Raw genomic sequence first — 12,481 nt, forward strand, 5'->3', positions numbered from 1 at the left:
CTCAACAATCTGATATCCATCACCAATGAATTGAGTGAAACCAGACAAAATATAACTAAAGATCTACAGACTCTAAGCAAAGAAGTAAGTGAAATCTTAATTGAGACCAGGAATAGGACTGCTGAAAAAACAACAACACCGCCGACGAGGAAAACAAATCCCTGTTATATCTGTAGAGAATTAGGCCATTGGGCTCCTGAATGTCCACAAAAGCAGGATCCAGCCAAAAAAGGCAAAGACAAAGATCCACAAAAGCAGGATCCACCTAAAAAAAGCAAAGACAAAGATCCCTGCTATATTTGTCAAAACCTCGGACACTGGGCTTCCGAATGCACTGACAAAGAAAATAATCCACCAGGCGGTAACAAGAAAAAAAACTCGACCCCTAAGAAACCAAGTCTGAAAAGAGAAAATGCCATCCCCAAGGACAGTGAACCTCCTAAGAAAAAGGCAAAGCTGGCTCTTCCCAAGAAAAAGTGACAGTAATATGACATTATTTGTGCCATTGAACTGATTCAGTGTTATTTCATACTTCATTTGAACTGTTTCGCTGTTATTTCATACTTGTTCTTCATGCGTTTCTCAATAAATTAATGTTCACTTTTTATTCTCTTTTTTTATTATTTCATACAGCAGGAATAAAAAAAGCATTTAATAACTCTATGAGGACTCCTAGCCTCATAATTCTCGGTGACTTCATAGAGAGCGGACGTGTTTTTACAAGAAGAATTTTACTCAATAAAAAATGCCATGAAATTATGCTTACTATAGCTTAGCATTATTAGCTTACTATAGCATTATTAGCTTGAAAACCAAGAAGCTAGATTACCAGCCGCCCTCGCTGGGCGGTTCAACACCTCATTTGCATAAAAAGTGCACTCAGTTGAACCGCCCAGCGGGGGGGCTTATACTACTCATATCCTTATGGGAAATATCTTAAGATGTTATGTTTAGTTTTCGTTGGAGATTAAAAATCTTGTTTTGCGATGAAGTATAACTCTTTTTCGAAGCTAACTATTTGTCTTTTACAGTATTATATATTTATATAGTATTAATATCAGTAATAGCTTTAAGTAAAGGTCGTCAGATTTAATGGTCAAGGTAATTGAAAACACCTCACTCAGTTATTTATGACATTGCTTCTTCATCATAGTTGTGATTATTTATTATGTTTCAATTTTTATACTTTTTTACTTATTTTATGAACATAAGTGATTTTGAAAATTTTGGGGGTGGGGTGAGGAATTTGTCAATAAAAAAAGTTTTCTGTGGTAAAAGTTTTCAAAACTGCTTTTATTTTTCTTTCTATATAATGTGCCATGTATTCATTACAAAATATCTTATGTCAACTCTTTGGTTTTCCTTACAGAAATGCATATATGATCAGTTGTAATATTTCTTTTATCAAAATAATTGAAGTTAATCTGACACAATCTCAGTTTTTCATAGTTATTGGACAGTAAATGCTTCTAAACATTTTCTTAACTAAAAAATGCATTAAAATGTTCTATACAAATCTGTGTAAAAACTGAATTTGATATCAATTTGCTCAAAAATGTGATGTTGTATTGATGTTTACTACTACACATTATGACATTATCATATATCAATATATTTTGGTCAGATAAAAAAAAATCTGGATAAATTTCTTTATTTATGAAGTATGTATTGAGATATTATTGTTTTGTCCCTTTGAAAATTTTTGTATTAAATTGTATTACGGGCTGAATACCTTAATTAAATGCAATACATTGCCAATTTTTTTTTGTATGTAAGCCCCCCCCCCCCCAAATGCTACACCCGTGCCTGCATGGACCCCCTCCACTCTATGTACACAGTGTTCATTTATTTTCGCGCCAAATTGTCGGAAGTTTTGATCTTCAAGTAGTATTATATGGTGTTCCGATGGGGCCACTTCGACCTTCGCACTTTCGCCTTTAGGTCGAAAATGCGAGAGTGCGAAGTTGCGAAGGCGAAAGTGCGACGGCGAAGGAGCGAAAGTGCGAAGATGCGAAGGCGAAGCGCGAAGATGCGAAGGCGAAAGTGCGAAGGGGCGAAGGCGAAGGAGCGATACTACTATCGCTCCCTCGCCTTCGCAACTTCGCACTCTTGCCTCCGCAACTTTGCACTTTCGCCTTCGCCTTTTTTGATAGCATTCAGAAAGTCTCGGTCGATTACATTGAATTTGATGCAGGCACCGTACTCGCCAAGGTTTTCCGATTTATCCATGATATCATTGGTACGCATGCGCTGAGCCATCGTGCTTACTATGAATGTTTATAAATATTTTAATGGGTATATATATGTGACATATATTTTTACCAGTGCTGGCTATGCCTAATCGTTATATACTCCATATAAAATGTAATGTCCGCCATAATGTATACATACATATCCAGTCAATTACCAGCTGTCTGTTTACCATGGATCAAACACAGTAACATTCTAATTTCATTATGCGACACTTCTTGCTGATGTATGGATCTAGAGGTGGAGAGGGGGTCCCCCCCCCCGGAAAAATCAATATTAATAAATTCACACATGCAGTAAAGGGGAGAGAGGGTCTGGATCTCATCCCCCCGGGAAATTTAATTTTATTAATCATATATAATAAAATCTCCAAAATATGTTTCGGAACCCTCCCCCACCCCGACAAATATAATTATTTATCCACCCCACCCCCTAAAAAAGTTATGGATCTGCGCAGGCTGTTGAAAATAAATTCTAAAAAGTTCATCGTCTGCCTCAGATGTCCTTTTATACAGCTAAAATTGTCTTTAAACGATAGAGAGCTCCACACTTATAAAAAGGCGAAGGCGAAAGTGCGAAGATGCGAAGGCGAGAGTGCGAAGATGCGAAGGCGAGAGTGCGATAGTAGTATCGCTTCTTCGCCTTCGCACCTTCGCACTTTCGCCTTCGCATCTTCGCGCTTCGCCGTCGCATCTTCGCACTTTCGCTCCTTCGCCGTCGCACCTTCGCACTTTCGCCGTCGCAACTTCGCACTCTCGCACCTCGACCTAAAGGCGAAAGTGCGAATGTCGAAGTGGCCCCATCGGAACACCATAGTATTACGATGGAAACCCCATTATTCCGGAATACAACATGGTTGTGTACAAGCACATGTTGAACATTGCTAAAGGAATAGGCACAGCCACAGCCACAGGAATATTAGGCTATGCAGTGTGGTCACGCGAAGGAACAGTGCTCAACGCATCCTGGACAACTAACTTTGAACCCAGTGTAAGATGGGAGCACAACTGGGACCGGTTCGTAATTCGAATTTCCTCGCCATAAAATCTTTAACAGGTTGGGACCAACCTCCCAAATGGGATATATGATAGTATGTTTGGGATGTAATATCCCAAATGGAATATAAATTTGAAGTGCAAATATTATTTAGAAATGTCTATTTTACCAAGAAAAAGTCAAATCTGCATTCTAATAACTTTTGGCATGCAAATGGTATACAAGAGTTTTTTTGTAACCCTACTGCGTACTGTTGCAGAGATTGACCCCCAGTACATCCAAAACTTCTTGGAGAACAATCTGACAAACTATATAGGCTTATAGAAAAACTTGCTAACCAAAAGTTGTTTAATTTAATATAAATTTATGCAGATTAATTTTTAAAATTTATACTATAGTCTGTCTCAATTTATTTCTTCCATCACTTTTGGATGATTTTTAATAAAAATACTCATACATGTCAAAGAAGTACAGTTGAAATCGAATGGAAAATACCCAAGATATCTTCATTGACAAATTATCATTTTTCACTCATAAAAGTTCACAGGAAGGAAAACATTAAATTTCTTATGGAGATTTATAATGGGAAATGTTTACATCTTTTCCCCTTTCGGAAGTACTCGGGACACCTTGCACAATTTTTCAACCAGGCTTAGTTATCATGATTATCGCTGATGCAATGCAAAATTCCCGTAGAATTTCTATTTTTGGATGTGTATTGAAACCTGAAGCGGTAGAGGGGGCGTTTCAAAACAGATAATATATGGACATTTTTCATATTAGTGGATGAATGTAGATTAAGCACAAAGGTATTTATTATTATCAAAATATCAAGCGAAAAGTGGTGGAAGCAAAAACTCGGGACAGACTATAAGTCAAAATTTTTAAATTTTTGCACAATTTATATCCTATTTTGGGTATTTTATCTCAAACAGACTATTACAACAGTACACGTTTGGGAGATTGGTCTAAACTTAAGTTACCGGGGGTCTTACATCTAGCGCTAAATGATAATAAATAGCAAGGCGTAATTATTAAAATTTGTATGTAGCGATAAACTTATATTGGAATTATATATATGTTTTGTTTTATTTTATTTGGGTTTGATTTCAAGGAGGGATCCAGAGAGCCTTGTAAAACCCTTAAAAAGCAACTCATCAGAAAAAGAGACAAAAAACAGAGAGAATGAGTTGGAGAAACAGAGACCAATGGCCACCCGTCACCTGCTTCTTATTCGACATGGACAGTACAATCTTGATGGGAAAGAGGACTCTGAGAGATATCTCACTAAACTAGGTCATTAAAAATACAAGACTGAAGTTAACTTTCAGGATTGAGCCCATTATCCTGAATATGTAAAAAGTGTGGAGTGGATGGGGGGGGGGATGGGGGGGAGACTGCTTCATTGTGCAGTATTAGTTATCATATTTGTTAAAAACAACCTTTATCTATGGATAGTTTATTTTGAATTAGGCAACAAATAAACTTTCCTTATATTATTAAATGGTTCAAATATTAAACTTTGGACTCCCAGGAGGGGACAGTTCAATAAATATGGAAATTATACAAAAAAAAAATCAATTGAAATCAGAAGGGGCACAGGACCACCCTCCTTGCCCCTGTTGCTATGCATCTTATTCTAAATTTTTAGTCCAGATATCCAGAGACTTTACTTTAAATTATTACATATTGTTTAGGGAAAAAACAGGCGGACTACTGTGGAAAGAGGTTAAAAGAGGCAGACATTGAATACACTAAGCTTATATCTTCTACAATGACCAGAGCCGTGGAGACAGCAGCAATTATACACAAACACCTCCCCCAGCTCACCTGGGAAAAAGAGCCCAACCTGTGTGAAGGAGCCCCCATCCCACCGGAACCTCCAATTGGCCATTGGAAACCTGAACAGTTTGTATGATATCTTTACTAGTTCCATGTGATCCCGATTTATATCATTTAACCAAGGGATCTCAGGTGATTGACTTTTACCTGGAATTTCTTCTATTTATTTTTAGCAGTTCTTTCAGGATGGTCCCAGAATAGAGACAGCCTTTAGAAAGCTTTTCCACAGGGCTGAAGTTGAGCAGAAAAAGGACAGCTATGAGATTGTTGTTTGTCATGCTAATGTTATCAGATACTTTGTATGTAGGTAAGTGATAGCCCTATACCGTCGTACATCTCAATTATTTTTTTAGTGATTTATAGAAATGAACTCTATTGTAAGTAATGGAGCCAGGTTATAGGTCACAAAATATGTTTTTGACAGGACTAGTAATATTATAAAGGGATTTAAAGAATTGTCTAGGGTATAATACCAGGGTATGTACCAGAGGCCTGTTCAACAGAACGAGCGCTCACCAAATTTCCCCATACCTGCGATACAAACTTTGCGGAGAGCTCTGCTGAACACGCCTCTGGTTAGAGGCAATCAATTTATTGGTGGTTGGAAAGGGGTGTCCATGTACATCACATCAAATTCATTAACCCTCTCACTCTCAATTAGGAATAAGAGACTTGGCTAGGTAATGTAATTTCAGCATTTTTTCTTTAACAATTTCAAGAATCCTTTTTAGTACTGCATATCAAAAATAAAAAATAAAAAATGCTAGTCCTGTAGTACATGTTCAAATATGTATGTGTATATACAAGTACATGCTCTCCTTGGATATCCAAATACCAAGTTCTCGTTAAACAAGCTCTAAATAATGGTAAACAGAAACTCCTTTTTATTTTGAATCTTAATATACATGAATTATATAAGGACTAACAAATACATGTGTAAAATGTCCTTCATGGTTGTTTGCAGGGCTCTACAATTTCCCCCGGAGGCATGGTTGAGGATTAGTCTAGACCACGCCAGTATCACATGGGTTACAATCCGACCGTCCGGACGGGTGTCGATCCGTAGGCTCGGAGATTCTGGATTTATACCAGCAAAGGAGGTTACAGCTTCATAATGTGACTTGTCATATATGACATCTTGGCCTTATCTTAATCTCAGGGTTACCAGCACTCCCAATGAGAAAATTGATGAAGTGTGTCTGATTATAGATTTAATTGATGATTATGTCTATGTCAGATTATTGATGTGTGCATTAGATTATTGACATGTGGTGTGTGCTATTGGCATGTTTGTCAGAGTATTGACGTAAATTGACACAAGTTTATGTCATATATTTTTATACACACATTTACATGTTATAGATGTGATATTATGGATAGAAACCTTGCACTTATAGCACATATATTTTTAAGAACACAGTTGCTCATAAATAATTGAAGGTTTCTTCTTTGTGTTAATTAGTATGACTTTGTACTTAACTACATAAAAGATTGAAGGAAAATAATGTGTAATTTTTTAAATTCAAAATAGCAAGTTATTCTTCTGCTGTTTTAAAATTTAAAATGTGCCATGTTGGTCTGACATATTCTGATAAGGTTGCAAGATGACAAAATGATGACAAACCATCAACACAAACAGAATCACAACAGTGATAAGACATTTCTTCTTCATTGTTAAGTAATCAGTGGTGCCTCTATGAATGCCTCCCTTACAGGCTGTGTCTCTGGTAATGCCCCTGACCGTTATCTCTATGTGGCTTTTTAGACACCACTTGATCTTCCTTTACATTTTTCCAGTGTCTCCCCGTAGTCCCTGTAATCCCGTGTCCCCTTTAGCATGCCGATTGTCTTCAGCACCACTTGGACTAACCTCCCCACGTTCACCTTTTGGGCCCACATCTCCTTTCTCTCCTTTATCTCCCATTCCTCCTATTAAGCCTGTCTGGCCGGTGGCTCCCATTTCCCCCTTTATTCCCTTTGAACCCTGGGTTCCATTTACGCCAGCCTCCCCTGCCTCACCCTTGATAAGTCCTCCTGAAAAGAGGAAGGGTGGAGATTCGTATTTCCTCAGTCAATATGACAATAATGAAGACATTTTGAAGGTAAAGATCAACTCTTTCAAAACAAGCTTGAAACTTAAAAAAAACTACCTTTGATGAGGTCTGTAATGGCTTCTCTAATTTGGTAGATGTCGTTTATGAGACTCTGATACTTTCCAAGGAGTCCCCAGGAGGATTTTCTCACGGACTTGCGCTGATTTCCCGTACACACGGACTGGGTACAGAGAAGAACTATGAACAACAGCAACGACTTCATCCTGATTGTTAGAAATACTAATAGATTCTAAATGTTTCACGTAAGATATAAGTCAGCTACCAAAGTACAAGCATTTCTCTTCCTTACCTTATGTAGAAGAGCGTTAAAATGTAGATGCTGAGAAGATGTTTATGATACCGGTATATACAATAAGAAGTGATTAATAATAAACTGACGTTGTCGTAACTCTCTGACGTCCTTGCAGTCTGCATGAGTATGAATGCGACACTTGGTTACGTTACATTATGTAACTGATTACCTGGTGTAACAATAGAATGAGTGGTCACTGATGAATACCATGGAGTACTGCACAATGTGCATCCTGTGTGGTCATAAAACATTGAAACTAACTCGACTGAAATTTAATCACGAAGAATTTGCGGTAATCATGGACTTATGTGAATAAACAGCACGGGTGTAATAGAGGAAGGGTCGGGGGGGGGGGGGGGGGTATGGACATTGGACCCTCATGCATACCTTCCCCCGTAAAAAAAGTTAAGAACCGCTGATCTAATTTTAAAAAAAAGCTTGTATAGTTAAGCTGCAACTGCTTGTACCAAAGAGCGATGCATAAGATGCAACATTAATTTGACTAGGTTTATTCCGTATATTTTACCTATATATTTTTATTTACAAATGTTGGCTGGGTGGGAACACACCGTCCTGAGCTGTGAGGCTGACATGTTTGCTCCTCATCGTACGAACTCTGAGACATTCTTGCCCCCTGAGGTATGAGTGATAAGAGTACGAGAATAGAGAGGAACATTTGCAGTTATTTTGTAATTGAAATTAGCTTTAAAATTAGTGCTTTATAATTTTGAAGAAACTTGCGCAAAGAAAATATTTGTTGAAGAATTTTGGGTACCTTTTTTCATTCGCCAAGTGACACTTTAAACATTGTTGCCCTTGACCTGTCACTTAAATCAGCAGAAGAAAAACATTTGTAGAATTTGGTTTATTTGTTGTTTTTTTTTTCTTTTTTCTCCGAGTAAGCCTAAAATTCCAACACACTAGAATTGATCAGATTGTGTTTGCGAGAAAAATCGTTTATACAAATTAAAAGATCTGACTCGTAACTATATACGGGTAAAGTTTAATCAGTATCTCGTAAAATTATTACGATGTGATCACCAGTATCTCGTTATAATGAGCAGATGTATAATTACGATATGGTCACTTTGAAATTCTTCTAACAATATGTTCCCTGAAGTATTTAACATGTGTATCTCAATCCCTTGGTTGGTGACCAGTGCCTACACTTATAGATCTTTGGCCATTAAACTGTCACTTTTATTAAAATGGAAAGAAATAAAAACATATTGGACAATGTAAGGGATTTAGTTGTTCGAGCATGATAACACTGCAATGTGATCACAATATCCATTCTGATTGACAATGTCTGTTATTGATAGAATGAATAAGTTTGCTGGATCATCGCAAACCACAAACATTTTGTAGAGAAGAGGTAGCTTGCAATTGGGTATGGGGATCGGGATGTGGTTTGAGACGAGATTTCTGCTGAACGTGTATAGATTCTTTGGCGGAGAGAAAATGCATATTATGTATTCTTTATTTCCAGTCAGTGTCCGCACGAACAAAGGTATATATTTTATAACCAAGCGTTTTATGTCCATTTGCTAACGTTTATATGAGGAGATTTTAACAGATTTTGACGCCAAACTTCACGTGTAGCCAGGTGCCTGATAGCGGTCTGGGAGAATGACACGATGGAAAACCGTCTTTTTGGAAAATTAAGTTGTTTGCCCTTGAAAACGGTAAAATAATCAGGCTTATCTATTTGCCTGTCTCTGTCTGTCTGTCTGTCCGTCTCCCCCCCTCTCTCTCTCTCTCTCTCTCTGTCTCTCTCTGTCTCTGTCTCTCTCTCTCTCTCTCTCTCTCTCTCTCTCTCTCTCTCTCTCTCTCTCTCTCTCTCTCTCTCTCTCTCTCTCTCTCTCAAGGCTGTTTATATTTACAGTGCTTCACAAGCAACATAGGGTGCTATCCGGGATTAGCGGTCAAGAAAACTGACAACACGAGAGACAGCAACCGTGTGGTAAGTCATGTACACATAGACCGATTCCTGTTGATTACTGTATCAACAACCAAACTTACTATTTATAGTGTTGACAATTCTACCACTGAAACAATTTAATTATATATAATTAGATGTTAAATCTGCTTGCTTAATCCCCACGAGTCTTTAATTGAAATTGTTATAGATGTTAGAAAATATTATTCATATTCGTTATTCTAAATGTTAAACTTAAATTAATTCGCTAAAGTTTATTGTTTAGCGATTTCTTGATTTCTTAAAAAAAAATTAAGCAACCCCACTGGTACATAGATGCAGATATTAACGATAGGAATCTTTTTAAAAATAAAATGTCCGATTATTAGACAATCCAAAAGTCCGTACTAGGGTAAGATCTCGACCACTTTCAGACGTTCCTGAAGCGAGTACATAAAGTAGAGCCAGTGTTCCTAGAACACAGTGGAACCTTTTTACAGAGGTCCTACGTCAGCTTCCTGTCTACGTCATCAGAAGAGGACGAGGGAACCGCCTTAAACAGTCAGACTCTTTGTTTTTTCATTGGGCGGGGGGGGGGGGGTGTATTTACAAACGGTCAGAATGAACCACCAAGCTATAAACTTTTTCTAATGGATAGAATATGTGATTTTTCTTTTCAAATTCTAAATTGTTCATATAGAAATTATACAACCACATCACATTGTCCATCTCAATATTTAATTTTTATAATACTGGCTATATATTGCCCTCGATCTTGAATAAAGGTTGCACCAATGATTATACGTCGTTGAGTTTATTACAAAAACAAATTCAATGTTTGGCACCTTACAAGATACGTATGTAAATGTTTATGAATTAAAATGAAAAGAAGCTCAATATAAAACTACAGGTGATCTCACCATTTATTTTTGTCAAACGGTCATTGTTAAAGACTCTTAGCTTATTTTCCAATCAAGCTGTGGATTTTTTTTAATTTTAGATTTTGTGGAGAAGTTTATCATGGACACGGTCAGAGCGGCCGTTGACAAATACATTATGGACACGTGGAAAGAAGTGTAAGCATAAACAGATCACCTCATGGAACATCAAAAAACAAACAAATAAACAAACAAGAAAGTTTAAATTGGAATCTTGCATTTGCAATGCATTTAATTTTACATTAGATATAACAAAGATTAAATAACAACAAAAGTATCAAACCATTATAATAAATAATAATATAATAAACTTCCAGAGTCTGCAAAAGTCTGACTATGTAAAAGCTGTTTGTTGAAGTGTAATAACACAGCAAATACAACAAACATGCCGTGTTTGTATGACGAACAAAGAGGCATCATTAGCCTAGGTCATTTTACTGGTTCTCATCAAGTGGGTCTTTGGTAATGGGAGGTCGTGTAAATCAACAAATCCCTCTTATTGTTCACCTTTAGTTCCACTGGGACCCTGATGTTCCTTTTTACCAATCAAGCCCAGGTCTCCCTTTGCCCTCTGGGCACGTTGCTTGCCCATACTGTCCATGCTGATAACAGTACCTTGAGTCCCGGGCTCGCCCTTTGGGCCCACATCTCCTTTGTGACCCTTTATTCCCTGATCCCCCTTGGCCCCCTGGGACCCAGCTGTCCCTTTGTCTCCTTTGTCTCCCTGCGCGCCGTTGGCCCCATTTATTCCGGCTGGTCCCGGTTCTCCTTTCGCACCTGTGTGTTTTTAAAAGGCGTCTATTTTATCTCATTTTACAAATTTATGAAAAAAATAATCCGTTCTAGATTCTTTCATCGTTCAGAAACTGATTTCATTGGTATTGATGTACAAGTGCTAACCTTTGGTGAGGGAAGCTAATAAATCCTTCAGTTCCTGTAGCTCACCGTACAGATGCTTGTACTTTGTCAGCAGGCTGAAGTACTGGTAGTATATGTATTTCCACCCTCCCACTTGGACTGGCATCACACAAAAGCACACTGCCACCAACAGAACTGCTTTCAAGTCCATCCTAGAATCAGCAGTTTTAAAATGTATTACTAGTATACAGCTGACATGGTAATGAAAACGAGAAACAATATCAGAATTGTATACTTACATTTATTAAATGTAATACAGATCTCGAGCACCTGTCGATTTAATAATCTATTCCCTGTCCACTGTGTGTTGCATTATATACTATACATTTTATGTAATACATGTAGTATAGACAGATTGACCAGTCAGTGAGTACTATATACATCGTATATATATATATATATATATATATATATATATATATATATATATATATATATATATATATATATATATATATATATATATATATATATATATGAAGTACTGCACCTGGTGACGGGTTAAAAATCCGGGATCTTAGATCAGATATCGGGATCTATCTGTGTATCTCGTTCGTCATAGAAAGCTCACATAATAATTACCAGTATAGAAGTCATGAAAGTTGAAAATATCATTCATGCGACAGTGTTTGTATGCGGCCAAAGAATCTTTATGAACGATTTGGTTGGATTGATAAGGGATATCTTTATTGTTTTCATTTACATTTGTTGTGGGATATGATTTCTTTTTAGAATGATAGGCTCTTTTGTTGGGAATGGAGTTAACCAGGAGGAATTATTCCCTCTTTGTAGATAATTTTATTGCATTTTCTCCAAATACGGGTTCTTCTTTTAAAAATTAAGTTTACAAATTTGTATACGTACAATGTAATTCAAAATAAAAGTGTTCTTTACAATTTGTATGTATTCTCTATCTCACAACCTTGTCTCAGAATATACCACCTAATCATGCAATTGATTAACTCGAAAATAAAAAAGAAAGAAATATAAAATAATATTTTATCTTTCAGTCGGCAAGGATCATCAGATGTAGGAGACAAAGGGAGCCAACTCCAGACGATGACTCCAAGGGAGAGAAATGCTGACTGAGTTCTGGCTTACATAGACTTAGATGTATCAATCATGATAATTAGAAGGAATTGGAATTTAGTGAATAAACAATAAAATAAAAAATTAATTTTCATTTTTTCCCTCCAAAATTTGCTTCTTTAAA

At 36.9% G+C, this 12,481-nt stretch overlaps 4 protein-coding genes across 7 annotated transcripts; 2 read left to right on the top strand and 2 right to left on the bottom strand.

Moving 5' to 3' along the window:
• Window positions 1–2,936: 2,936 nt before the first annotated feature.
• Window positions 2,937–6,533, top strand: LOC128187127 (serine/threonine-protein phosphatase PGAM5, mitochondrial-like). 3 transcript variants are annotated; one of them, XM_052857344.1, is made up of 5 exons: window positions 2,937–3,266; window positions 4,361–4,542; window positions 4,944–5,158; window positions 5,274–5,395; window positions 6,053–6,533. In XM_052857344.1, exons 1-5 carry the CDS (start codon window positions 3,103–3,105, stop codon window positions 6,201–6,203), a joined length of 834 nt encoding a protein of 277 aa, XP_052713304.1. In that variant the 5' UTR covers window positions 2,937–3,102; the 3' UTR covers window positions 6,204–6,533. The 3 variants fall into 3 exon arrangements, with proteins under 3 accessions (XP_052713304.1, XP_052713303.1, XP_052713301.1); XM_052857343.1 differs by having other exon boundaries at window positions 2,938–3,266; window positions 5,265–5,395; XM_052857341.1 differs by having other exon boundaries at window positions 2,941–3,266; window positions 5,262–5,395.
• Window positions 6,534–6,684: 151 nt separating this feature from the next.
• Window positions 6,685–7,807, bottom strand: LOC128187128 (otolin-1-like). 2 transcript variants are annotated; one of them, XM_052857346.1, is made up of 3 exons: window positions 7,664–7,807; window positions 7,239–7,405; window positions 6,685–7,122 (listed from the first exon to the last, which is right to left on the bottom strand). In XM_052857346.1, the coding sequence occupies exons 1-3, from the start codon at window positions 7,723–7,725 to the stop codon at window positions 6,872–6,874; spliced, it is 480 nt and encodes a 159-aa protein (XP_052713306.1). In that variant the 5' UTR covers window positions 7,726–7,807; the 3' UTR covers window positions 6,685–6,871. The 2 variants fall into 2 exon arrangements, with proteins under 2 accessions (XP_052713306.1, XP_052713305.1); XM_052857345.1 differs by having other exon boundaries at window positions 7,492–7,756.
• A 68-nt stretch (window positions 7,808–7,875) lies between these two features.
• Window positions 7,876–12,429, top strand: LOC128187130 (uncharacterized). The gene is made up of 5 exons (XM_052857348.1): window positions 7,876–9,179; window positions 9,380–9,457; window positions 9,847–9,973; window positions 10,413–10,488; window positions 12,279–12,429. Exons 1-5 carry the CDS (start codon window positions 9,132–9,134, stop codon window positions 12,355–12,357), a joined length of 408 nt encoding a protein of 135 aa, XP_052713308.1. The 5' UTR covers window positions 7,876–9,131; the 3' UTR covers window positions 12,358–12,429.
• Window positions 10,539–11,629, bottom strand: LOC128187129 (short-chain collagen C4-like). The gene is made up of 3 exons (XM_052857347.1): window positions 11,508–11,629; window positions 11,251–11,420; window positions 10,539–11,127 (listed from the first exon to the last, which is right to left on the bottom strand). Coding segments are annotated over exons 1-3 (453 nt in total). The 5' UTR covers window positions 11,510–11,629; the 3' UTR covers window positions 10,539–10,846.
• Window positions 12,430–12,481: the final 52 nt, after the last annotated feature.

The sequence above is a fragment of the Crassostrea angulata genome, chromosome 6 (genome assembly GCF_025612915.1).
Source record: "Crassostrea angulata isolate pt1a10 chromosome 6, ASM2561291v2, whole genome shotgun sequence".
NCBI lineage: Eukaryota > Metazoa > Mollusca > Bivalvia > Ostreida > Ostreidae > Magallana > Magallana angulata.

Bases quoted from the DNA above. Each gene is read 5' to 3' on its own strand.
- LOC128187127 (XM_052857341.1), top strand. From the start codon at position 3,103: ATGGTTGTGTACAAGCACATGTTGAACATTGCTAAAGGAATAGGCACA. The intron at 4,543-4,943 runs GTCATTAAAAAT...CATATTGTTTAG, and splicing joins GAGATATCTCACTAAACTAG to GGAAAAAACAGGCGGACTAC. The intron at 5,396-6,052 runs GTAAGTGATAGC...GGTTGTTTGCAG, and splicing joins ATCAGATACTTTGTATGTAG to GGCTCTACAATTTCCCCCGG.
- LOC128187128 (XM_052857345.1), bottom strand. From the start codon at position 7,616: ATGCAGACTGCAAGGACGTCAGAGAGTTACGACAACGTCAGTTTATTA. The intron at 7,406-7,491 runs GTAAGGAAGAGA...TCTAACAATCAG, and splicing joins TTAACGCTCTTCTACATAAG to GATGAAGTCGTTGCTGTTGT. The intron at 7,123-7,238 runs GTAGTTTTTTTT...TCCTCTTTTCAG, and splicing joins CATTACAGACCTCATCAAAG to GAGGACTTATCAAGGGTGAG.
- LOC128187129 (XM_052857347.1), bottom strand. The intron at 11,128-11,250 runs GTTAGCACTTGT...AAAAACACACAG, and splicing joins ATTAGCTTCCCTCACCAAAG to GTGCGAAAGGAGAACCGGGA.
- LOC128187130 (XM_052857348.1), top strand. From the start codon at position 9,132: ATGGAAAACCGTCTTTTTGGAAAATTAAGTTGTTTGCCCTTGAAAACG. The intron at 9,458-9,846 runs GTAAGTCATGTA...GACCACTTTCAG, and splicing joins CGAGAGACAGCAACCGTGTG to ACGTTCCTGAAGCGAGTACA. The intron at 9,974-10,412 runs GTCAGACTCTTT...TTTTAATTTTAG, and splicing joins CGAGGGAACCGCCTTAAACA to ATTTTGTGGAGAAGTTTATC.